This window comes from Lagenorhynchus albirostris, chromosome 16 (assembly GCF_949774975.1).
Source record: "Lagenorhynchus albirostris chromosome 16, mLagAlb1.1, whole genome shotgun sequence".
NCBI lineage: Eukaryota > Metazoa > Chordata > Mammalia > Artiodactyla > Delphinidae > Lagenorhynchus > Lagenorhynchus albirostris.
This window is the reverse complement of record NC_083110.1, coordinates 6,909,444-6,936,480: the sequence shown is the minus strand read 5'-3', so window position 1 is coordinate 6,936,480 and position 27,037 is coordinate 6,909,444. Positions and strand designations below refer to the sequence as shown.

General features: G+C 45.0%; 1 protein-coding gene across 2 annotated transcripts in view; it reads left to right on the top strand.

The window, feature by feature from the left end:
- The window catches only part of NID1 (nidogen 1), a 93,736-nt gene that overhangs the window by 54,519 nt on the left and 12,180 nt on the right, over window positions 1-27,037 (top strand). For both annotated transcript variants that reach the window (XM_060126074.1, XM_060126073.1), the window contains exons 12-14: window positions 1,369-1,491; window positions 19,881-20,099; window positions 22,633-22,805. In XM_060126074.1, the coding sequence (XP_059982057.1) occupies window positions 1,369-1,491; window positions 19,881-20,099; window positions 22,633-22,805 (515 nt within the window). The remainder of the gene's footprint in view (window positions 1-1,368; window positions 1,492-19,880; window positions 20,100-22,632; window positions 22,806-27,037) is intronic.

Sequence of the window (27,037 nt, the reverse complement as noted above, 5' to 3'; positions counted from 1 at the left end):
TGACTTTCCTCCCTGTGTAACCTGAAAAAATTCCCTGGGTGATACTTACCACATGCTAATTACTGACTCAACTCCAAATTCAAGAGAATTCTTCTCGGGCTTCCCTGGTGGCGCTGTGGTTAAGAATCTGCCTGCCAATGCAGGGGATATGGGTTCGATCCCTGGTCCGGGAAGATCCCACATGCTGCAGAGCAACTAAGCCCGTGTGCCACAACTACTGAGCCTGTGCTCTAGAGCCCGTGAGCCACAACTACTGAGCCCATGTGCCACAACTAGTGAGCCCCTGCGCCTAGAGCCCATGCTCCGCAACAAGAGAAGCCACCATGATGAGAAGCCGGTGCACCACAACAAAGAGTAGCCCCCGCTCGCCCCAACTAGAGAAAGCCCGCGCACAGCCAAAAAAAAATAATAAAATAAAATTAAAAAAAAAAAGAGAGAATTCTTCTCTCAACTCTGTTGAGTAGATGGGCTGTATTTTGTATCTCTAGTAATTTGAATTATGTGTTTTCTTTGGGGGGGCTGTTCTCATTAGGGAAGACACTTGTCCTCCCTGTACCATTTTGTTCCATGTCACTTGCTCGTTCAGGCAATAATTAAACACCTGCTGTCTGCTAGGGACTGAGGAGATTGTTTGTCTTTCATGAAAAGACAAACAATCCTTACACACATGGAGCTTAAAGTCCAGCCTTTTATTTAATAAGATACATACAGTCATTCACCTGGCCTGCTCTAACCTTGTGTTCCAAAAATGTAAAGTCCCCTTTTTGAATAAATGACTTCAGATGCAGAGAATAAATGGTTCCACAAAATTCAGACCTCAGATCAGTCCATTGTTGGCAGCCAGGGTGCTCTTAGAGATAATTTTAAGTGAAATAACTCTGAACACCATTCCCCGGTCCCCTGGTTTGCAAAATTACTTAACGTTACACCATGGAGTATTTCTGGAAAGTCCAAGCTTCTCTAAGAGATTATAATTTCTGAAATACTTTCTCTTTGTTACTGAACATGTGAATTTTCTCTGGTCTTTGAGATTTTTCTGTCAAGCCGTTAATCATCTGTCTCCAAACTCAGACATTTCTGAAGCTCTCGTTTATGATGAGAAGGAAATAATGAAAAAAAATCCTCTCGTTTTTCCTTTTGCATGCTTGATTTTTCTTGAAAACATCAAAGTGAAACACATTTGTAAATACACTGGATAGAAATTGAGGAGTTAGTGTTTTGATAATTAATGTTTGATGAGTTCCTAAATCACTGTTCCCAGATCAGAAACTGAGTCCCCAGAAGTTGAGCAAGTGGCTTATGTTATCCTGGAAACTAGGAATTCTAGAAGGAGTCTCACTATCCCCGGGCTTGGTGGCTGTCTTGCAGATGTGGATGAATGCCAGCTAAGCCGCTGTCACCCTGATGCCGTCTGCTACAACACTCCAGGGTCCTTCACATGCCAGTGCAAACCTGGTTATCAGGGAGACGGCTTCCACTGCGTGCCTGGAGGTAAGGTGTCGGGGACGTTTGGAGTTGCTGGGTCATTGCCTTGTCCATGAGTACTGAGTACATGGCCCTGGGAGAGAAGGCGAGGTGGGGACGTGGGAGGCTCCGTGGAGAGTTGAGGTGGGCGATCAGAGCACAGCTGCAGTATTGAGAATGCGGGTTGCACACTGCACAACTCCGGGGGTCCCACACCTGGACCAGAACTGTGCTGGCAGCCTGGAGGCTGGTCATCCCTGTGACTTGAGCAATACAGGGTAAGAACTGGTCTGTATTAGGGTTCTGCAGAGAAACAGAACTAATGGATGTGTGTGTGTGTGTGTGTGTGTATATGTGTATATATATATATATATATATATATATATATATGGCGAGAGAGAGAGAAATATATTTATTTATATATAAAGAGATTTATCAGAAGGAATTGTCCCACACAACTATAGACGTTGGCAAGTCCCAGGGGTTGTAGTTGGCAAGCTGGAGACCCAGCCAGTGTCTGAATCCAAAGGCAGGAAGAAGCTCATGTTCCATCCATAGGTCACCAGGAGGGGAGAATTGCTTCTTACTCGGGGAAGGGTCCACCTTTGTGTTCAATTCTGGCCCTCCACTGATTGGCTGAGGCCCACCCACCTAAGGGAAGGCCATCTGCTTTACTCAGTCTACAGAGTGAAAGGTTAATCTCAGCCAGAAACACCCTCAGAGAAACACCCAGAATAATATTTGACCAAATATCTGGGCACCCTGTGGCCCAGTCAAGTTGACACCTAAAATTAACCATCACAGATTGCTAAGAGTCACGGGGAATGGTGCTGGGGTGGGGTGGAGGAGGTGAAGGGCCACCAGTCGTGGGAAGAGGCAGGCTGAGGACTGTGCAGAATTGGGTGTACCACCTATTACACCTGGACTGTGCAGCTTCTAAAGTTGAGAATTTTTTTTTTTTTAGATGTTGGGGGTAGGAGTTTATTAATTAATTAATTAATTTTTGCTGTGTTGGGTCTTCGTTTCTATGCGAGGGCTTTCTCTAGTTGTGGCAAGCGGGCGCCATTCTTCATCGCGGTGCGCGGGCCTCTCACTATCGTGGCCTCTCTTGTTGCGGAGCACAAGCTCCAGATGCGCAGGCTCAGTAGTTGTGGCTCACGGGCCTAGTTGCTCCGCGGCATGTGGGATCCTCCCAGACCAGGTCTCGAACCCATGTCCCCTGCATTAGCAGGCAGATTCTCAACCACTGCGCCACCAGGGAAGCCCTAAAGTTGAGACTTTTGGGGTATCTCATTAGATCATGAGGATAATGATAGCCCTAGTTCAGTACCTGGAATGATCCTAGAACTTAGGAGGCACTCAACAAATGCTGTTGGATGAATACGTATAATTAGCTGCCATTTGCATGAAGCCTACTGTGTGCTGGGTGCTTTACCTACACTATTTCATGTAATGTTCATAATCATCTCTTTAAAGTAAGTACTATTACTATGTCCATTTACATAGAGGATGCTAAAACGCAGAGATAAAAGCACAATCAAGGTCCCAGGGGTAGTAAGTCCTAGAACTAAGTCTCAAACCCAGGTCTGCCCGATGGACTCCAGCCTGGATTCAGTTCCTGAAATCACATGGTACCCTGTCATGAGATTAAGGATGTATCTGATGCCTCCGACTGCAGTTAGCCAGTTGAGTTGTTACTTATTTTAATTGCTGCTGCTGTTGTTGGCAAAATATATTTATGCCACTGTCAATGTTTCAATAAGGGATACATGGAAATTTCCATTTCATCACTTTTTTTTTTTTGGTTGTGCCTGGTCTTAGTTGCAGCTCGTGGGCTCCTTAGTTGTGGCATGCGAACTCTTAGTTGTGGCACGTATGTGGGATCTAGTTCCCTGAGCAGGGATCGAACCCAGGCCCCCTGCATTGGGAGCGTAGAGTCTTAACCACTGCGCCACCAGGGAAGTCCTTCATCACTTTTTTGAGCAATTACAAGCTATTTCAATGCCTCCCTTCAGTAGCCTTGAGTGCCTTGAGCATAGGGTGCCTGTGCACTTTATTTTCATGTCCCCAGTATCCTGTGGAGTATGTGGCCTCTGTTGGGGCTCATAGCTCTTTATAGTTGTTGAGGAAATAAATGAATGCACCTCTCCTACCGGCAGTGTATAATAGTATTGATAATTATTTATTCGCACTCTCAACAGGACTGGGTGTGACCAGTTTTTAGGATAATTGACCATCTAAAAGGAGAATAATATCAGATTAAAGTTTAAATTTCGATATACAATACTACATATTGCTGGTCTAAATTGTTTTCTTCTGCTTAGGACAGGACTCAACAAACTATGACTTGCAGATCAAATCTGGTCCACTGCCTGTTTCTGTAAATAAAGTTTTATTGGAACACTCATACTCTAGTTTATGAATAGCCTATGGCTGCTGTCATTCTGCAAAGACAGAGGTCAGTAGTTGTGGTAGAGACTGTAAAGCCTGAAATATTTACTACCTGGCCCTTGACGAAAAAGTTTGCTGGTCCCCAGCCTAGATGAACCCAGGCAGGATCAACCTTTTGTTCCTGAAATTATGGGTAAAATACACGGCTCTCCCCACAGATTCTGATAGGCAGGTTACATAGAGAAAAGTTCATGATAATTTGAGTTAAGACATTCCAGCAGCTATTAAAGATGACTAAGGCATTATCTCCTTAGGCTTCCTTCACATCTCCAGTTCAAAAGGAAGCAGATGTTTCATTTTTTATTTTTGTTCTTTTAACCCGACACCTCGCCCCATTTTCGAGGCTCTATTGACTAAACAGAAACAAATCCAGACCTATAGTCTGGGATACAAAAATGGGACAAGGATAAAACCGATCAGAGTTCTTTGCTAGGATTATTTAGGTATTTCATCAAGTTTTCTTAAGAAATTCAACATCTATTTATATGCTCGAGAGAGAATGTACACTAGAAATGTATGTGTCCATCGAGTATTGTTCAAAACAGAAAAAAAAATCTAAGTGACTACCAGCAGGAGGAATGGACAAATGAGTCTGGGTACAATTCATACCATGAAATAATATACAGGAGTTAAAATGAGTGAACTAGAGGGAATCGCCTCGCGGTCCATGGTTAGGACTCCGCGCTTTCACTGCCAAGGGCCCTGGTTGAATCCCTGGTCGGGGAACTAAGATTATGCGAGCCGCGAGGTGCAGCAAATAAATAAATGAATGAATGAACACATTAAATAATAAATAAGTAAATAAATAAATCTGAGTGAACTAGAGTTAATGGATAAATCTCCACAGCATGTTGGGCATAAAAAAGTCATAAAAGACTCTCACTTTCTGAGATGGCTCACACTCTGTCTACGGAGTGTGTCTCTCTCAATAAATTTACTTCTTACGTATTAAAAAAAAAGTCATAAAAGTATGATCCCATTTATATGAAATATAAGCCTGTATGAAAAGAAACCTGCATATGTATAAACATATACAATAAAACTATAAAACGCATGCATGGGAATGAGAAACAAAAACTTCAGGATAAAGGTTACTTCTATGGTAGGAGAGGGAATTGGGGTTGGGAAGGGCTGCACAAGGTCTGCATTTGTATTTCTAATGTTTTCTTTTTTCCCTAACTGGAATATGAACACTGAGGTTTTCATCATATTTTTCTAAATTTTGTGTGACTAAATAGTTAATGAAATATTAATGAAAAATTAAGTATAGTGTTATCTGGACTCCTATTACCAAACATAATGAAGTGTAGGGATTAGACATTGAGCAGTTTTGGGTACCTACTCTATACAGAGGGGCTAGTTTAAAAAAATAAAAAACTAAACTAGCTTTAGGGGTGTGTCAGTTAAGGTCATGACTACTGCAGTATCAGCCAATGATAAACAAAACAAAAAAAATGATGATTTGTTCCCCACTGTCCTTCTGCACTCTTTGCCCAAAATGCATGTGTGGATTGTGAAATCAGCTCAGCGGGGCACTATTACCATTTTCTTTAAAATGGAATGGAATGAAAAAAAACAATAATCGAGAAAATAGAGTATGCCGAATATATGCAGTAGGAATAAGTATTGTTTCATGAAATAATAGTTGTGGATGCTTGTCTAGTGCATGGCTGAGTGTGTGCATGTGTGTGTATGTGTAAGCATGCGTGTGTGTCCTGAATTGCAGAGCGGAAAGCATTTCTATGGGTTGTGGTCAGGAAGTTTGAAAGCTGCCACGTTAATCTATTTCTGTGTAACAAATTGTCCCCCAAAGTTAGCAGCTTAAAGCAGTAAATGTATATTATCTCACAGTTTCTGTGGGGCAGGGATTTCAGGAGCTTAGCTGGGTGATCTGGGTTCAAGGTATCTCAAGAGGTTGTCAAAACCTTAGCCGGGCTACCATCTTCTCTGAGATTCATCTGGGGCTGACGGATCCCTATGGTGGTTGGCAGGCCTTACGGGCTGCTGGACGGAGGACCTCAGTTCCTCATAGCACGGGTCTCCCCACGGAGCTGCCTAAGTGTGCTTAAGACCTGGCAGCTGGCTCCCTCCAGAGCAAGTAAGGAAGGGGAGTGTGCCCAAGATGGAAGCCACAGTCTTTTTCAAAAAAAATTTTTTTAAGATTTTTTTCTTTTTTTTGCATTTTTTCATTGAAGTATAGTTAATTTACAATGTTGTATTAGTTTCAAGTGTAGAGCAAAGTGATTCAGTGATATATATGTATATATATATTCTTTTTCAGATTCTTTCCTATTATAGGTTATTACAAGTTACTGAATATATTTCCCTGTGCTACACAGTAGGTCCTTATTGTTTCCCTATTTTATATATAGTGGTCTGTATCTGTTCATCCCAAACTCCTAATTTATCCCTCCCCCACCCCTTTCCCCTTTGGTAACCATAAATTTGTTTTCTATGTCTGTGAGTCTGTTTTGTAAATAAGTTCATTTGTATCATTTTTTTTTAGATTCCACATATAAGTGATATATGTTTGTCTTTCTCTGACTTATTTCACTTAGTATGATAATCTCTAGGTCCCTCCATGTTGCCACAAATGGCATGATTTCATTCTTTTTTTATGGAAGCCACAGTCTTTTGTAACCTAACCTTGGAAATGACAATGCTGTCACTTCTGCTGATACTGGTAGTCACAGGCCAACCCTCCTACAGTGTGAAAGGGAACTACCTAAGTGTGGGAATATGAGGAGGTGACAGGTCTGGGGGAATGGAACTGGGTAGAGGTTTGGAATATAGGAGAGCTTATTAGAGGATGAAAGAGGAGTATGAAGAATCCTGGGCTAGAGACGTAAAGGCCGAATTCTTAAGGACAAGTACCAAACCTGGGGATGCTTGGTCACTCTTCTTTACGCTTGGCACCAGGCCCGCTTACCAGCTTACTGCTTCCAGATCCATAGCCATTTATAGACAGAAAGGTAAGTAAAGAGTTCAGGGCTTCCCTGGTGGCGCAGTGGTTGAGAGTCCGCCTGCCGATGCAGGGGACACGGGTTCGTGCCCCGGTCCGGGAAGATCCCACATGCGGTGGAGCGGCTGTGCCCGTGAGCCACGGCTGCTGAGCCTGCATGTCTGGAGCCTGTGCTCCGCAACGGGAGAGGCCACAGCAGTGAGAGGCCCGCGTACTGAAAAAAAAAAAAAAAAAAGAGTTCAGAAAGTAGGGCTGCATGGAAAGAGGAAAACATTTAGGCTAATACAATTGTAAAGGGAGGAAAACTGAGGAAGAATTTAACATGTACTTTTTGTTTGCTGTGTGTCTGTTGTTTGTGTTACAGTTTGCACTTTGTTTCAAGCAAACCCACTGTTAGAAAACTTGAATTTCCCACTGAGAGCTGGAAAGGGCTCCAGAAATTCTGTAATTCATCTCCTTTATTTTGTAAATAAGGAACATGAGGTCCGAATAATTTCTTAGTTTACAAAAGGTTTCTTGAACTCTTTATAGAAAAGAATTTCCTAAGGCAACTTTTCTCAAAATTGCGTAAGACCCTTTTTGAAAGAAAAACACTTTTAAGATCTCCAGGGTGCGCTTAGATTATTATGGAGAAATCTAGGTATCAACTTCTTTTATAACTATAAAAGCAAAACTCATTTACATATTAAATACTAACCAAATGTCAAATCATAAATTTCCAATCAACATTAATTTAATGTGCGAGACTATTGTTTGTCTGAGATGAAATTGCCATTCCTGCGGTAGCCTCCCCCATCCTGGATGGTTATTCTTTCCATTTCTACTGGATAATTCCAATCAGCCTGCAGAGAAGCCATTTCTCATCCAAAAGACACAAATGAGGGGCTTCCCTGGTGGCGCAGTGGTTGAGAGTCCTCCTGCCGGTGCAGGGGACGCGGGTTCGTGCCCCGGTCCGGGAGGATCCCACGTGCCGCGGAGCGGCTGGGCCCGTGAGCCGTGGCCGCTGAGCCTGCGCGTCCGGAGCCGGTGCTCCGCAGCGGGAGGGGCCACAACAGTGAGAGGCCCGCGTACCGCAATAAAAAAAAAAAAGACACAAATGAGGACTTCCCTTGAGCCTCCACTCTTCCCCAACTGCCGTCCCATTCCTCCTCCCTTTTATAGTGTTTAATTCCTCATGAGGGTTGTCTGGAGTTCTACTTCCGCTTCCTCTTCTCCCATTTTCTCTCCTTTTTTCTACCGTTTTATTGTAAGATAAAACATAGATGCAGGAAGTCGTATAGAACAGATGGATAGCTCAAGGATGGATAGCTAAGGTGAACCCCCATGTGACTACCACTCAGGTCAAGAAGTAGAACTTTACCAGCAGCCCCAGAAGCTGCTGCAGGTGCTCTGTTCCAGTCATTGCCTTCTCCTTCTCTCCAAAAGTAACCACCAACATCACCTTCACAGAAATCACTTCCTTGCATTTCTTGTTTCATCATACATGTACATTCCTAGACACTATAGGTTTAGAGTTGCTCGTTTTTCTATCTCTAGTTCCCTCTGCCATCCCTTTCTTGTCCTTGAAGTTTATCTGTTGAAGAACCCAAGACTTTTGAGCTGTAGTTTCCCACAGTCTGGGGCAGTTCAGCACGCTCCTCTGTTCTCCATATCGTCTGCAAACTGGCAGCTGAGTCCAGAGGCTTGATCAGACTTGGGTTCAGTCCTTCTGGCAAGACAATTGGTGGTCTTACCTTACATCAGAAGCGCATAAAGTCTGCTTGTCTCACTCCAGGTGATGTTAGGAGCCATTAATGATTATGTCGTAGATCCATTAATTTCCAGGGAGTGGCAAATGGTGAGATGTTAATTCTATCATTTCTTTCTCCTTTATTAGTTGGAATTGATGCTCATTGCTTAGGTCCATTAATGTTTAGTGGGTAACAAAATGGCAGTAGTCTAATTCTATCATCATGGTGGGTTTTTTTTTTTTCATTTATTAGTTGGACTACTTATAAAGAAATGCTTCCCCTCATCTACCCTTTGGATGCCCAGTGGTACATCTCATAAAGAAAAGGCAGGATAAATGCTTGGATCTTTCCCTTTTTTTTTTCTTACTGGTTGACAAGATAACAGATTGATTCCTTATTAGCCAATGAAGTTTGCTAATTAATTGTTAGTTTTTTAATAGCATCATAGACTCATGGGTATCTATTGGTTGTAATCATTATTCTCATTGTGATTCAGAGTCCCATCTTTGGCCCATGGGAACCTCTTCAATTTGGCCTCTGGTCCTTTTGACATGATCCTAGTATAGTCAACCCTCCGTATCCATGGGGGTCTGGTTCCAGAACCCCTGAGGATAGTAAAATCCACAGACGCTCAAATCTCTTGTATAAAATGGTGTAGTATTTTCATATAACCTATCCACATCCTTCCCGATACTTTAAATCATCTCTAGATTACTTACAATACCTAATACAATGTAAATGGTATGTAAATAATTATAAATACAATGTAAATGATATGTAAAAAATTGTAAAAATAATGTAAATGCTATGTAAATAGTTGTAAATACAATGAAAATGCTATGTAAGTTGTGTGGCAAATTCAAATTTTGCTTTTTGGAACTTTCTGGGATTTTTTTTTTCTAATATTTTCGAACTGTAGTTGGTTGAATCCAAGGATGTGGAACCTTGCAGATACAGAGGGTCCACTGTGGTCTTTAATATCTTCCTTGCTCTCTGAACTAGAACCAGCCTTTTTTCCATGAAGCTCTTCTTTTAGTGGGAAATAGCATTGCAGGACCACAATCTAAGTAGTAGAAATGTTCAGACAGAGCTAGGAATTCATGAGTCCATGTTGATAGTTCCAATTCAGATACATGACCGCAGCGTTTTTCCTTTACCCCGTCTAGATTATATCCATATCTCCTTTCTTCCACACTGAGAATTCTGGTTCTCAAGGGCACAGTGGATGTAAGAATTAGAATAGACCATAAGTCCGTATTTACTTTATTCCACATTACACACATAACAGGCTGAGAATTCAAATACTACATACCACCAATACAATTTCTTAGAACAATTAAAATTTTTTGCACGTGCCCTCCTATTTTTGTAGTTATATCTACATTGCCTGGGCATGTACGTGTAACCAACACCTACTATATTCTCTCACTTCGTTTGTTTTTGTTTTTTGGCTGTGCTCTGCAGCACGTGGGATCTTAGTTAACCAACCAGGGATCAAACCCACGCCCCCTGCAGTGGAAGCATGGAGTCTTAACCACTGGACCGACAGGGAAGTCCCTATGTTCTCTCACTTCGAACCCTCATTGGGTCTTAGTTCAGCAAGTCACTCTTTATTGCTTGTTACCAGTCCTTATGTCAATGCCTCTCTAGTTATTTGGTTGTCAGAAGCTTGTTCTCTAGTAAATTTCTCGGGAAGGGCTCATGAAAACAGTATTCCTTGGTTCATTTTCTTTCTCTGACTATCTCAAATATTCCTCTGACGTAAAGCATGGCTGTCCAAAGGGCAAATGATCATCGGAAGATAATTTCCCCCTTCTTACCTGGATGCCCAAAGGATTCTTTTTCTTTCTCTTCCATAGTTCCCTTCAAAAGTTCAACAGGTTTACTAGAATATGACTTGGTGTTGGTTTTTCTGGGTCTTAGTTACACGGTGTGCTTTTTCAATTTGTCATTTCACATCTTTTAATTTCAGGAAAGTTTTCTGGAATTTTAGTTTCTGTTCTCTTTCCTTTTGCTTTGGGTTATTTTTTAGGGACTTCCATTTTGCGTATTGAACCTTCTTTGCCTGTCTCCAGTATTCGCCCGAATCTCCTAAATTTGTTTGATATCCTTTCTTTTTTTCTTTAAACGTTTTCCTCGCTTCCACCTTCTGTTTCTCCTAAGGCATACTCTGTTCTGTTTATTCACTTCGTGTTCCGTCTAGTTGAGTCTTCATTTCTGAAATGATTCTTTGTTAAAAGTTTCTACTTCTTCCCTGAATTCTGTTGCCTCATTTTTGAGTTTTTCAAATGCTGATTCATTTTGTTCTTTTCTGTTTTTTTAATCATTTTCTACTGTCTTTTCGCTTAACTTGAAATATTGGGCAGGCCAAAGGTTCGTTTGGGTTTTTTCATAATATCTTATAGAAAAACCCTAACGAACTTTTTGGCCAACCCAATAGACGATTACAGTTTTGATCCGTTAGCACATCTTTTTTGGCAAGCTTTCACTCTCTGTAGGGTTGTTGTACTCCTGACTATCCTTTTATATCCTTTTTCCTTATAGTAACTTTGTGTTGGATTTGCCTTCCATACTTTTCTGTTGTTCATTTTTATGAGAGTTTTAGTTTTCCTGAACTTTCTGAAAGAAGCTTGGTGCAGATAGCTTTTTCTAGCGACACAGAGCTTCCTCTTCTGCTCTTTTGGTGAAGTGTTTAAAAATATTTCAGCTTACATTACAATTTCCTGGCTCTGCTCCCCTCCCCCGCCGGACCTTCTCTTTCCTTGTACGTGTCATCTTCATCCTCCTTAGTTTTGATTCCATTCCCAGCACTTTCTCCCCAGTAGGGGCTAGATCTTCCAGCTGCTGTTGGCTTTACATTCCACCTTGGAATAGAAAAATCCCTCCAGTTTCAGCTGCCATTTTCAAATTGGCTCACTTTCCAGCTGAGCACCTGTTAGCTCTTTGGGTTCTCCTGTTCCCAGAACTGTTAGATGCCCTGCCGCTTCCCTCTCCTTTCTCTACACAGACGCTGACACCAGGGGGGCTTTGTGACCCCTGCTTGTGTCTGGGGGTTTATAGGACAACCTGGTCACCTCGTTTCATTGTAAATGTTGCCCATGGCTTTGTAGCTATTCTGTCTTTAATTAGATTCTAAAACTAGGCTGTTACCCTCTTCCCAGAGCCTCCCATTCCCTCTTGAACTACTGAAGCCAAATCCAGCCTCTGTACCCCGATACCCAATTATATCTCGGAGACAGAGTTTTGGGTGAAGTAGAAAAGAAGAGCTTTATTGCTTTGCCAGGCAAAGGGGGACACAGTGGGCTAATGCCCTCAACACTGTGTGTCCTGACCTGGAGGGAGTAGTGAGGAGTTTTATAGCAATGGTTCAAAGAGGGTGTGATCAGCTCGTGGACCTTCTTCTGATTGGTTGGTGGTGAGGTAAGCGGGAGTCTGCATCATCAACCTTTTGGTTGCAACCAGTCTGGGGTCTAGTGCTTGTGGGCAGCAAACAGTTAACTTCCTCCACCTGGTGAGGGTTTCAGTGTCTGCAAAACAGTTAAAAGATACTGTTCTGTGTATCCCTTGAGGGGGAACCAGGACCCTGCCCCAAGGCTGCGCTATTGTTTCTTGACTGTTCCTCTCTTGTCTCTGCATCCCCTCCCTTCCCTGATTAACAACGGTCTGAACCTGCCCTTTGGAACTCAAGGAAGGTCTTGGAGGCTGAATGAAGCCTATTTCCTGTAATTAAGAAATGGGGGGGGGACACAGGAAGGCTTTTGTGCCCAGGAGCCACACAGGGTCCTGCTTGGTTTCACCACTGCAGCCAGCTTTGCCCTACCGTCCCCCAACCCCCCTCCCCACCCTGGAACTGCTCCTGTAAAAGCCAGCGATGACCTTCACTTTGTTAGATCTTAGCCCCGCCCCCGTTGCTTAGCAGCGCTTGGTACAGTTGACCTCACCTTCCCGCCTAAAACACTTTCTTCTTTTGGTGTCCAGGGTACCACACCTCTTAGTTTTCTCCATCATTGTCTGGTATGTGTCACTGGGGGTACGATGAACCTCATTGAATGGATGAGGGTTTAGACAGGCTACTAACTTGCCCAAGGCACCTGGCTTACTAGCCAATATCAACTGCTAAATATTTCTTAAGCATCTGTGATGTGCCTGTCACTGTACTCGGCACATAAACAGTAACGTCTGCGCTCGGGAGGAGCTCACACTGTCCCTGTGCAGGAAAAGAGAGCACTTGAAACTATAGCGAGTCTGGAAGTGGTAACTCGTGGCTGGGAGGGGAGATCCAGGTGGGCTAGGGAAGTGAGGGAAAGCGTGAGAAGTAGGATTTGGCCTTGGAAGATGGGTAGGATTTGAACAGGAGATGGGGAGGAATAGTGGGGACGAGATACTGTTAAGCAGCTCAGGTGAGGTCAGGACATAGAGGATCCCGAAAACCAGGCCCCCAGAGGCTGGAGAACTCCTATGGTCTTGAGGCCTGTGGCCCCCTCTGGCCACTACCTCCCTGCCTTGCAGCCTCACACAGCCTCATTTCCAAGTCGGCTTCTCCATCCCTTCTTTTTCTCGAAGTCCTCTCACCGTAACCCCAAGAAGCATCATGTCACCGCCCTCACCAATATCCTGAATTTCCTGGCTTCTTTATCCTCCTCCATGCACGGCCTGAAAACCCCCAGCTTGAGGTGAGTCCTACACCCAGGCCACTGGGTTCAACCACGCAGAGCATTAGGGGTGTATTAGGAACACTGCAGATTGATTGCCCTCGGTGTCAGGTGACCCCTTGACCGAGGTGGTCCTCCTCTCAGCTCCCAAGCAGCCTGTTCGACCGCTACCAGCCACTTCTCACAATGCGTTACCCTGGTGGGGTCCTGTGAACTCCCAGGGCCCTCGTATCTAGCAACAATGCCCGCAGCCTGCAGGGCACCTGGCTCGCAGAGGTTTCAGTAAATGCTTATAGCAAATACATAAATGATTCAAGGGTCTATGGGGTTCCTGATCTGAGAGATACACAAATTTAAAAAGCCCACACTAGGGAATTCCCTGGCAGTCCAGTTGTTAGGACTCTGCGCTTCCACTGCAGGGGATACGGGTTCGATCCCCGGTCGGGGAACTAAGATCCTGCAAGCCACACAATGGGCCTCCCCCAAAAAAAGGCCCACACTTATGGGGTGTCAGGAGAGGAAGGATGCAGGGGGTGGGCCGAGGAGACGGGAGTAAAACCCAAAGACGCAGTTTCACACGATGAGACGGCACACAGGCTAGAGGTGCATTTTCTCTTCCTGATGCTTTATGACCTTTTTGCCTTCCCCTCTCCTTTTGCCCTTTGCCAATTGCGAGTTTACTTCCCCCTTTCTGGGCAATCTCCTTCCTCACCAGTCCTGTAAGGATTGGGGGCAAATGTTGGGAAGGGACCTGAAGAGAGTTCATAAGTAGAGAAATTTTTACCACCACCATCATCATCATCGGTGGTGGAGATTGTGGCGGTGTCCTTAGTAAACCTCACATCAGATGGGTATTGGAAACCACGCTCATCCCAAGATGCGTGTGTGTGGCAGTGCCACTGGGAGCAGATGGCCCCTTACGGAGGGGGCTGGACTGTGCAGGAAGAGGTTGAATAAACGGAACCCCCCCCCCCCCCCAGCGAGTTCCTCCATCCCACTGAGTATATCAGAGGCTACAAGAGTTATTTATTTGAATTAACACCTAGGGAGAAGTTTAATCAGGCAAGGGAATGGGATGCAAATCAAGAGACAAAAACTGTGCTTTTTTTCTTCTCCATCTATTTCCTTTTCCTCTCATTCTCTTTGTCCCCAATTTGAGAAGAGTCACCCCAGACTCCCTGCTGTTCCCTGGATAAGTATCAGGTCTCGAATGCTTCCTCCCCCCGAGCAGATTAAACTAGGTGAACAAAGAGAGTCTTGCCTCAGTTATTTTATCAACCAGAAGCAAGGCCGACGTGTCTTTATTAGCCCTTCCCCACCCCACCCACAGTGGGACATTCCCTGTGGGAGCCTGGAGCCTTGAACAGGAGGCACCCACAGGGGCTGCTGTGGGCCAGGCTGAGAAGCCATCCCAGGGAACACAGTGATATCACAGCTTTCCATAGACACACTTGGGGAATTTCCCTGGCGGGCCAGTGGTTAGGACTCGGTGCTTTCACTGCCGAGGGCGCAGGTTCAATCCCTGTTCGGGGAACTGAGATCCCACAAGCCACGCAGAGCGGCCAAAAAACAAAAAGTACACACACTTGAAATTCTGTTTCCTGAGTCACAACTGAGGTCTCCCCCACCTTAATATAAGTTCAAGATATAGCACTTAAGATACAGTTGAGCAAGAGGGAAGACATATGGGAACATATGTATATGTATAACTGATTCACTTTGTTATAAAGCAGAAACTAACACACCATTGTAAAGCAATTATACCCCAATAAAGATGTTAAAAAAAAAAAGATACAGTTGAGATACAGCTCCACTGGAAATCCTAGATCACTTGAGATTTTGTGTATTGGCTAACCCAAAACTGTCAGCCGCGTACAAGGGAGGTACCTCTTCCTCCCTTAAAAGTTTGATTTGGTTGACAGTACACAGAATACCAAGCCTGTTTTCTAGCTGGAAAGGCGGCACCATACACATATGTTGATGGAAGGGAAACAAGTCTGTGGGCCACAGACAATTTGGGGGAGTGTGTTAAGCTAACTTGTGTGTGTCACCGTTGACATAACACATTCAGTGTGCGGGGGGTGTCCTAGGCACTGGGCATGTGGGTGCAGAGGGCCCAGGGCTGGGCTAGGAATCCAGAGACCCGGGTTCTAGCTTGAGCTGAGCCACTCGCTAGTGCTGTGGCCTGGGGAAGCCAATCTGAGCTTCCGTTCTCTCATTTGACGTAAAAACCGCAGTTGCCTGTTGCATAGAATTATGGTGAGAATTAAGTGAACGATGTGTGAGCAGAGACAGCTTGTACAGAAACTAAAGCCCTGTACAAATGTAAGATGCTGAGGAAGTAAACAAGCCCTACATCCAAGAGTGAAGAAAACCAACATTTTTATCATCAACCAGACGGCTTATTTGTGTCTTTGTTTGGCTCTTCCTACATCAAATACGTTTTGTTGTTGTTGTTTTTAATTTTTTTTTTTTTTTTTTTTTTTTTGCGGTACGCGGGCCTCTCACTGTTGTGGCCTCTCCCGTTGCGGAGCAACAGGCTCCGGACGTGCAGGCTCAGTGGTCATGGCTCACGGGCCCAGCCGCTCCGCAGCATGTGGGATCTTCCCGGACTGGGGCACGAACCCGCGTCCCCTGCATCAGCAGGCGGACTCTCAACCATTGCGCCACCAGGGAAGCCCTAATTTTATTTTTTTTAATTGAAGTGTAGTTGATTTACAATGTTGTGTTAATTTCTGCTGTGCAGCAAAGTGGCTCAGTTACACACATATATACATTCTTTTTTATATTCTTTCCATTATGGTTTAGCACGGGATATTGTATATAGTTCCCTGTGCTATACAGTAGGGCCTTTTGTTTTTGTTTTTTATATTAGCCTCTGGGACAAAAGAGAAAGCAGACCCAGTTTCCCCTCCCAGGTTCAACACACACTTTTCTGGCAGGCTCGCTGTTTCTAATCGAGGGGCCAGCCATGTCCAGCAGGCTGACATGAGAACTGGCAGCACAAAGGCACTTTAAACGTTCATCGGCAACACGTCACCGAATGCACTGTGAAGGCCTGGTGTAGATACAGTCCCGGATGAACACACTCTCATTCATTTACTATATGTATTCAGCTTGGATGCTTTCATGCCACATCCACAGAGTTGAGTTGTGACAGAGACCATATGGCCCACATAAGCAAAAATATTCTCTGCCCCTCAGCAGGAAAAGTCAGTGGAGCCGTGCCCTCGATTGTATAACCACAAACTTCCAGTAAAGATCAGAAAAGTCACTCCAGCACGCTTTTGCTCTCCAAGCTCTACAGAGAGGATCTCTTGTGTGATACAGTCACAGATGAACGCTAGAACCCGGGTCTCTGGACTCCTAGCCCAGCCCCGGGCCCTCTGCACCCACATGCCCAGTGCCTAGGACGCCCCCTGCTCACTGAACGTGTTATGGCAACGGTGACACACACACGTTAGCTTAACTCACTCCCCGAAATTATCTGTGGCCCACAGACTTGTTTTCCTTCTGTCATCCGGCGTAGATACAGTCACAGATGAATGCTGGAGTGCAAGACTTAAAATTCCAGCCGTTCACATTGTCTCATCACATTCTGCTCACGCCTCAAATAATACCGTGGGATTAGTTACTCCTGCCATCGCTGGTCAACCAGCATTGCTGACAGGGCCAGAAGTGGTGGAACTGAGGATCAAAAACATTTTTCAGACACGAAATTCTGTGAAATATGTAATATATTATTATATATTCTATTATTACAATATATATATTATGAACACAGTAATATATTAATACACATTAATATATTAACTAGAGTATTTATATAAGATTTCTCCCTAACATAACTAGCAATGCCCTGGAGCAGGGGCTGACAGCTACAGACCCACAGGCTAAATCTGGCCCACTGTTTGTAAATAAAGTTTTATTGGCACACTCATTCATTTACAATATGTATTAAACTTGGATGCTTTCATGCCACATCCACAGAGTTGAGTTGTGACAGAGACCATATGGCCCATATAACCAAAAATAATTATTCTCTGCTCCTTAGCAGGAAAAGTCAGTGGAGCCCTGCCCTCGATTATATAACCACAGTCTTCCAGTATAGATCAAAAAAAGGCACTCCAGCACGCCTTTGCTTTCCAAGCCCTACTGAGAGGACCTCTTGTGTGTATGTGCTGTGTCCTGGGCTCTTCTGTCAAGACACTGACTCATTGGATTGTTACTGTGTGTTTGCTTGTTCCCTTCCCTCCAGACTGGGAGCTCCTTGAGGGCAGGGCCTGGGGTTTATTCCCATGTCCATCCCCACTCCAGCCCAGGAGGGGCTTCCTAAGTCAAGGTTAAGGGGATGCAGTCCCTCATTACCTTCTCAGAGGCTGGAATCTGCTCAGGGAGACAGACCAGGAACAGCCTTAGAGTCTCAGCATCAGTGTGATGAGAGTCACAGGGCGGGCGAGCCCAGAGCATCCTGGGAGCTCTTGGAGGGCCCGAGAAGCACATGCCTGAGCTGATTCTTGAAGGATTCACCGGGCAGAAGGCGGGGGTGGGTGGGGAGTCACACAATGAACGGTGCATGGAAAGGCCCGCAGGAGAGGGGCAGCAGATGTGGTTCAGTTTGGCTGATGTGTGGCTCTCGGCAGTGTCTGGGCATCGCTTTGGGTGGCGGTTGCCGCAGAGATGATGGCAGCGCTGGTCTGGCTGGATGCTGTGGTGGCTGGAGTCTAGCCAGCGTGGAAGCAGCTGCAACTCTGCCACTTACAACTCTATAAACATGGGAGTTTACTCCAGTTCATAGCTTCTCATCAGCAATTTCCCAAAGATAGAGCAGTATTTCCCAGCCTTGGGATCTGAGTTACACAGTCAAAAGGCCATGTTTCATGCCAAACACTAGCACGTAATTAAAAGGAAACATACAAATGTTGGTAAATGTGCCCTGTGATCTTTGGTCCCCCAAATCTTTGACCCAGACTCAGTGTGGATAATCAAGAAGCTGGTGATGATAAAGAGGACAAATTTAAGAAACACTTGAAATTTCTTAAAACAAATATCAGCGCTGTCCATCGAGTGATGAATGGATAAACAAAATGTGGTGTAGCCATGCAATAGTATATTATTCAGCCACAAAAACGAACAAAGTACTGGGACTTCCCTGGCGGTCCCAGTGGTTAAGACTCTGCGCTTCCACTGCAGGGGACGCGGCTTCGATCTCTGGTCAGGGAACTAAGATCCCACATGCCGCGTGGTGCAGCCAAAAAAACAAAAAAATAAAAAATCTTAGGGCTTCCCTGGTGGCGCAGTGGTTGAGAGTCCGCCTGCCGATGCAGGGGACACGGGTTCGTGCCCCGGGCCGGGAAGGTCCCACATCCCGCAGAGCGGCTGGGCCCGTGGGCTGTGGCCGCTGGGCCTGCGCGTCCTGAGCCTGTGCTCCGCGACGGGAGAGGCTGCGACAGTGAGAGGCCCGCGTACCGCACACACACACAAACAAAATCTTAAAACAATAAAATAATGAAGTACTATTACATGGCTACAACATGGATGAACCTTGAAAACGTTCTGCTGAGTGAACGCAGCCGGACCCGAAAGGTCGCATATTGTACGATGCCATTTATGTGAAATAATCAGAATATAGGTAAATCCATAGAGACAGATGCAGACTGGCGGTTGCCAGGGGCTGGGATGAAGGAGGAAGTGGAGACAACCATTTAATAGGTCTGGGGTTTCCTTTTGAGGTGAGGAAATGCGTTGGCGCCAGAGGAAGGAGGCGGTCACTCAGCGTTGTGACTGTACTGATGCCACTGCATTGTTCACTGTAAAGTGGTTGATTTGGGGACTTCCCTGGCGGTCCAGTGGTTAGGACCCGGTGCTTTCACTGCCGAGGGCCCGGGGTCGATCCCTGGTCGGGGAACTAAGATCCCACAAGCCGCGGGGTGCTGCCAGAAAGAAAAAAAAAAAAGATTGATTTTATGTTATGTCAGTTTGCCTCAGTTTTTCAAAACTGAAAAAAAAAATGGCCTAGGAAGGAAAAGAAAATGTAGATATACTCTTCTTGACGGTTAAATTCACTAAATAATAATGATGTTTAAATTTTTTTTAATTAATAAAACATTTGAGATTAACATATACACACTACTATATATAAAATAGACCATCAACAAGGACCTACTGTATAGCACAGGGAACTCTACTCAATACTCTGTAATAACCTATATGGGAAAAGAATCTGAAGAAGAATGGACATATGTATATGTATAATTTAATCACTTAGCTGTACACCTGAAACTAACAACATTGTAGATCAACTATTCTCCAATATAAAATAAAAATTAAATTAAAAAATTTTTAAATAAGCTATAAGGATATATGGTACAGCATAGGGAGCATAGCCAATATTTTATAATAACTTTAAATGGAGTATAATCTATAAAAATTTTGAATCACTATGTTGTACACCTGAAACGAATATAACATTGTAAATCAACTATACTTCAATAAAAATAAATTAAACATTTTTTTAAATTAATGAAACAAAACTCAGTAGTGAACAGGCAGCTCCTGAGGTTCTGAGTTGGATTTGGGGACTTGAGCTGATGACCCCCCTTTTGCTCGCCTCTCTCACAGAAGTGGAGAAAACCCGATGCCAGCATGAACGAGAACACATCCTCGGGGCGGTGGACCCCCAGCGCCCCCGGCCTCCGGGACTGTTTGTTCCCGAGTGTGATGAGCACGGATACTACGCGCCCACCCAGTGCCATGGCAGCACTGGCTACTGCTGGTGTGTGGACCGCGACGGCCGCGAGGTGGAGGGCACCAGGACCACGCCCGGGATGAGGCCACCGTGTAAGTCAGAGGACAGTGCTGGAGACCGGAAGTCTCAGCACCTGCGAGTATCGCCGGGGACGCTTGCCGGGGACCCTTGCCAAAGGTGCACTTGGCACTTTCTGCCTGCCCTAAATCCTGACCTGCACCACTGGCTCGAAGCCCGTCTCCCCCTCCCTTTCTCCCCTCTGCAGCCCCCTTTTCCATCTCCCCATCATTGCCCACCCCCACCATCTCTCTCCCCACTTTCCCTCTCCTCCCTCTTAGCCTTTCCTCCTCTTGTTTTGTGCAAACCTGTTCTGTGCAAATGATGGGCAGGACCCGCTGCATTGAGGCTGCAATTGGTAGCAGAGAGGATGTGTGCTCCGGGGTCCCCGAGGTAAACCTTGCAGTGGGTGGCCCAGCATTCCAGCGGCTCTGCGCCGGCACACAGCGCAGGGATGGGAGAGACCAACCGGAGCCCCTCCCCAGGCACGGAGGGGCTTACTCAGGCGTGGAACTGTTCTCTTCCTGGGACACTTGCCTCTTTCACAGTTGCTCCTGGACCTTTAGGTACTCGGTCCATTTAGAACGCCAGGAGCAAACAGCCGCAAAGGGTTCTGCAAGATAGTTCTGCGACGGTGGGAAGGCGCCGAGCTGGGGGCCAGGCTCTGTGACCCTGGACAGATACTTGCCTGAGTCGGCCTCAACATCGGATTCAAGCAAAATAATCTCTAGGATGCTTCTCAGCTCTGAAATTCTGTCCCAGGCGTAGAAAATGGTAATTGTCACAAATTACCCAAATCTAACACAATCAATCCTTGCCTCTCCATTCTCCATTTAGCTAATAATCATAAACTGATCCCCTACCAGATAGTTTCCCAAAGCTGCTAAGAGGCTGCTGAGTAAGCAGTGATAACTTACAGGGACTTCCCTGGCGGTCTAGTGGTTGAGACTCCGCGCTTCCAGTGCAGGGGGGCGTGGGTTCAGTCCCTGGTTGGGGAACTAAGATCCCACATGCTGTGAGGGGCGGCCAAAAAAAGGGAAGTGACAAGTGATCACTCACAATCTTCATTACGCCAGCCAGCCAGCATTAACTGAGTGTCAGATTGGTGTGGTCAGTGCTGGCAGCCCAGAAGGAAGCCCCAGTGCCAGCCCCAGAACCTCAGAGGACAGGTAAACAGGTGCAGGGTAGGGAAAGGAACCTTAAGAGAGAATAGGTGGGCCAGGAAGCACAGTGGCTTGGGGGGTTGCGGGCTAGCCCAGGAAGGCTTTGCAGAGCAGTACTGTGAGAACCAAGGTTTTGAGCAGGGTCAGGAGTCAGCTGCGCTGGGGAGAAGGGGTTGAGGAGACCCGTGGTCCAGGCAGCAGGAACCGGCGGAGAGGCAGGAAAGAAACCCGCAGGGGTCTGTGTCCTGTGGGAGGGGAGCAGAATGGAGGTAAGGACATCAGGTGCCCCGCTGAGGGGTCTGGATTGGTCCCGAGGGAGCCCAGGAAGGGTTTCGAGCAGGCGCTGATGTGACCAGGTTTCAGTTTTAGAAGAGCTGAAAGGGAGGAGTGAGACCCTGGTGGTGGGGAGGCGGATGCAATTAATTAATTGCAGTATTTCTAATTAATGCAGGTGAGAAACTGGCGAGGGTCTGAACTGAGATGCTGGCAGTGAGTTTGGAGGGATAGATTCCAGAGATATTAAAAAGGTCCACCAGATTGTTTTATATCATTGGTTGGGTATAACAGGCAAGATGGACAAGAGGAAATAACTGAAAATGAGCTCGGTGATGACCTGGTCCCATTCTCTCACTTCAGAGAGCAGGAAACGAGCCCAGGAAGGTCCACGACGTGTCCACACAGCGAGTGTCAGGGCCAGGTCTGGGGCCCAGGTTTCCCGACAGCCACTGCATGTTCCTTACCTGCAGTACAGGCTGCCTGTCCCCTCCTGGGACATTCTCTTGTCAGGTGAGCCAGGAGCTGTGCTGGGTCACCAGGTCAGCAGGTAGGAGGCAAGGCCGAGTCTGAGGGAGGATTAGCCCTGCCCATCACTTCGTTCTGGAAAGCCCAGAAGGCCTATGTTCCCGTTTGTGGCGTCTGAGACCCTCCCACCCCCGTGGGATGGGGTGAGTGGGGCTAGTCCACTCAGATGGTCTCCTCGAGCATGAAAATACTCAGCAGCTTCCTGCTGGGGTGCGAGCTCTCTGTGGTCAGGGTTTCAGGGTTGCTGCTGTTGCATTGTTTTTGTTCACTGCTGCAGCCCATATGCAGAGCAGGGCACCGATAGCCAGGTTAGTTCCATTAACGGGGAGACTGAGCCATTGTTTTTTTCCAATCGACCTTTAATGTTAAACTCTGGCCCTGCATCATCTTCATCACAAATGCCCTTTGATTGACTGAGGTCTTCCTGCTCCTTGTGCTTTCGGATATTAAATGTGCACATGTGACGGTGCAGTTTGTGGTGCCATGAAGGCGACGTGACCCGGTGTGGGTGCGTGTGTGTGAGTCCATGCACGCGCCCGCACGTGTGCGTTTGTGCATTCCTACTGCACGGGGGCCTTACTCATTGCCATCTCCCACCACCCAGGTCTGAGTACAGTGGCTCCCCCGGTTCACCACGGACCCTCAGTTCCTACCGCCGTGATCCCCCTGCCACCTGGGACCCACCTACTCTTCGCCCAGACCGGGAAGATAGAGCACCTCCCCCTGGAGGGAAACACCATGACCAAGACGGAAGCCAAGGCGCTGCTTCATGCCCCGGTGAGTGCTGGCCGATGGCGCTTGGTGACAATTTCTGCTTCAATGGCCTGGAGCAACGAGTGGAGTGCAGTCAGCCCAGGGACCAGGGCTGGACCCCTGGACCCAGGACCTCTTCATTCTGTGTGGCCCTGGGTGTCCACCTCTAAATGGGGCCACTGTATTCCTAAGCACCCCCGTGAGGCTCGAGGGTGGGAGCAGAAACAGGAGGCCTTCCAGAGAGACCCCTTTGGTATCTGACCCCTCAGGTGGGCGCATCACGTGAGTTTGCTCTCTTGTCTGCGAGCATCTGCCAGGTTTGATGTTGCCGTCCCTGCTAAATTAGCAACGTGACTCATCTTTCCGCAGCCGCTCAGCTCAAGATGCGCCTGTCTGCCCAGAGGCAGTAGTAAGTAACCAGAGCTTTTCAAAGCTTCAAAGATGCATTTTGTGAGTTGGGGAATTTTTGTCCGTTAGTTAGAGGTCAGACACTTCTGAGGAGCTTTTCTGTCTGGGATCCTGACCTCCTGCCAGGAAAATAAACCTGAGACCTGGTGGAGGCTTCTGGCTGTGGACTCAGGGTTGCCAGGGCAGTGGGGGCCATCAGGGTCCTCTAAGGAACGAAGAAGTAGCAGCGAGTGGGCTACCAGCTCTTAGAGATGAAAGTCCAGCAGGAATCCTCATTACCCCTCCGTGCTGGTTGCAGAGCCTGCGTAAAGGTTCCGGGTAGAAATGTTACTTTCTTCTCATCTTCCTTTCCCTACTCCCCTGTCTTTCCCACCTGCCCTATTTTCTCTTCCTGCATGGATCTCTGCATACCGCCATACCCCCTCTTCTTTTTGACCAGGGAGGAAACATGATCCAAAAAAGTCTGCAAAATAAAAATGCTTCTTTTTAAAAAAATTTATGTTATTGAAGTATAGTTGATTTACAACGTTGTGTTAATTTCTGCTCTACAGCAAAGTGATTCAGTTATACATATATATATATATATATACACATTCTTTTTCATGTTCTTTTCCATTATGTTTTATCATAGGATATTGAATATAGTTCCCTGTGCTCTACAGTAGGACCTTGTTTATCCATTGTTGTTTATCCTTTTTGTTTATCCATGTAATTGTTTATGTGTGCTCATCCCAAACTCCCATTCCTTCACCCCCATCACCTCCCCCTTGGCAATCACAAGGCTGTTCTCTGTCTGTGAGTCTGTTTCTGTTTCATAGATAAGCTCATTTGTGTCATATTTTAGATTCCACATATAAATGATGTCATATGGTATTTGTCTTTCTCTTCCTGACTTACTAACTTACTAGAGATGATAATCTCGAGGTCCATCCATGGTAAAAATGCTTTTCAAAAAGCCTCCTGCAAAGCAGCCGTGATTGGATTCATGTTCTTCGCCAACACAAAACCCTCTGATGGGTTCCCTTCACCCAGAAAAACATCCAGTTCTTTCCATGGCCTCCGGCTACCTCTCCCACCCCGTTCCCTACCACTGCCCCCTCACTCACCATTGAGTTGAGTCCTCAACTCACCATTCACACTCCCACCTCAGGGCCTTTGCACTTGCTGTCCCCCTGCCTGGAGTTCTCTCATTCCGGACACTAGCACGGTTCGCTGCCGCATGTCACTTGAATTTCTACTGGCATATCAGCTCTTAGAGAAACCTGTCCTGGCTGCCCTGTCCAGACTGCAGCCTCCACCTACCCTGCTTTGTCTTTCATCAGGCTCCCAGCACTACTCAAAACATTGTATATCAGGGTACATGTTCTATGTCTGATGTATCTCTTCCCACCAAGAATATAAGCACAGCAAGATCAGAAATTGTCCGTCTGTTTCATGGAGGTGTTTGTTTCACAGGGGTATTTGCAGATCCCACACAGTGCTTGGCACTTGAAAAATATTTGCTGAACAAATGTGTAAGTGATCTTTGTGATTTCCTGTTGCCTCACTGAAGCACAAATCCCTCAAGGGGTAATCATCATTCTTCCTCGTATCCACTAGCACACACTCCCGGGTAGTGGGAGTGGGTTAAATTCCGTGTGAAAGTCGTTTTCCCCCAAGACCAAGGGGAGAGGCTTAAATGCCAAATGAGGCTATGAAAAGCAGGAAATTGAGATGGGATCAGTGGAGGGAGAGTGCTGAAACAACCTTATAAATATTCACTGTGTCCTTCCTATCTATGTATCATCTATCTGTCTGTCCTTCTATGTATGTATGTATGTATCTATCTAACTGTCTTTACCATCTAGCTGTTTTAACTGTAGCTAATGCCACTGTGGCATTAAGTACAACCATCATCACCATCTATCTCCGGAACCTTTTTCATCATCCCAAACTGAAACTCTGGATCCATTCAATAAAAAATCCCTCCTCCCCTGCCAGCCCTTTGCATCCCCTTCTACTTTCTATCTCTATGAATTTGCCTGTTCTAGGGACCTCCTATAAGTGGAATCATACAGTATTTGCCCTTTCGTAACTGGTTTACTTTATTTAGTATAATATCTTCAAATTTCATCCATGTTGTAGCACGTGTCAGAATTTCCTTCCTTTTTAAGGCTGAATTATATTCCATTGTATGGATGTATCACATTTTGTTTATCCGTTCATCCATCCGTGGAGAACTTGGGCTGCTTCCACCTTTTGGCTATTGTGAATAGTGTTGCTATGTACATGGATTTACAAACATCTGTTCAAGTCCTTGCTTTCACTTCTTTTGTATATAAACAAGACCTGGAATTACATGGTAATTCCATTTTTAATTTTTTGAGGAGCCACTATACGGTTTTCCTTAGCACTGCACCATTTGGCATTCCCACCACCAGAGCACAAAGGTTCCAATTTCCCTTCTACCTTGTCAACACTTATTATTTTCTGTTTTTTAATTGTAGCCATCCTAATATATGTAAAGTGGTATCTCATTGTGGTTTTGATTTGCATTTCTCTAATGATGAGTGATGTTAGCATCTTGTCATATACTTACGGACAATTTATATATCTTTGGGAAAATGTCTATTCATATCCTTTGCCCATTTTGTAATTGGGTTGTTTTGTTCTTATTGTTACTGAGTTGTAGGAGTTCTTTATATATTCTATCAACCCCTTATCAGTTACATGATTTGCAAATATTTTATCACCTTCCATGGGTTGGTTGCCTTTTCACTTTGTTGATTGTGTCTTTTACTGAACAAAAGCTTTTAATTTTGATAAGATCCAGTTTATCTATTTTTGCTTTTGATGTCATATCCAAGAAATCATTGCCAAATCCAATGTTATGAGGCTTTCAACTATGTTTTCTTCTAAGAGTTTTGTATTTTTAGCTCTTGCATTTAGACTTTCGCTTCATTTGGAGCTAATTTTTGTATATGGTGTATGGTAAGCATCTCTGTTCCTTTATGACATGAGTTTTGGAGGGCAAGTGTCTGTTGATAACCCTGATTCTCCCAGTAAAAGAGCATCCTGGTCTTGCACTTCTGTGGTCCCTAGGGCCTCCCTTTGCATTTCCATATACATTTTAGAGTAAGCTTATACGTTTCTACCAAAAAGAAAAGAAAAGGAAAGGAAAGGAAAAAAAAGAAAAGAAAAGAAAAGCCTGCTGGGATTTTGATATGGGTAGCACTGGATCTTTAACTCTATTTAGGGATATCCTAAACTCTATTTTGGATATCTTAGCAATATTAAATCTTACGATCCATTAAACTAACGTCTCTTCATTTATTTGGGTCTTCTTTAATTTCACTCTACAATGTTTTATAGTATTCAGTATAGAATCTTGCACATTTTAAAATACTTATTCTTAAATATTTTGCTGCTATTATAAACATTATTATTTTAAAATTCTACTTTTTGCTGGTATGTAGAAATACAATTTTACATTGACCTTGGATCCTGCAACCTTGCTAGATTCAATTTTTAGTTAAAATATTACTATAGATTTCCCAGGAATTTCTACATGAATAATCATAGTCTTAAAATAGAGTGATTTTACCTCTTCCTTTCCAATATTTATGTCTTTTATTTAATTTTTATGATTTTCAGTTGGGCAAAGGTTTCTTAGATGATATACAAAAAGCATTAGCCATAAAGAAAAATAAAATTGCACTTAATACAAATTTAAAACTTTTGCTCTCCAAAAACATCATTAAGAAAATGAAAAAGTGCTATTTACTGAGAAAAAATATACATACATACGTATATATATGTGTATGACAACAGATTTTTATCTGAAATATATAAAGAACTCCTTCAACTCA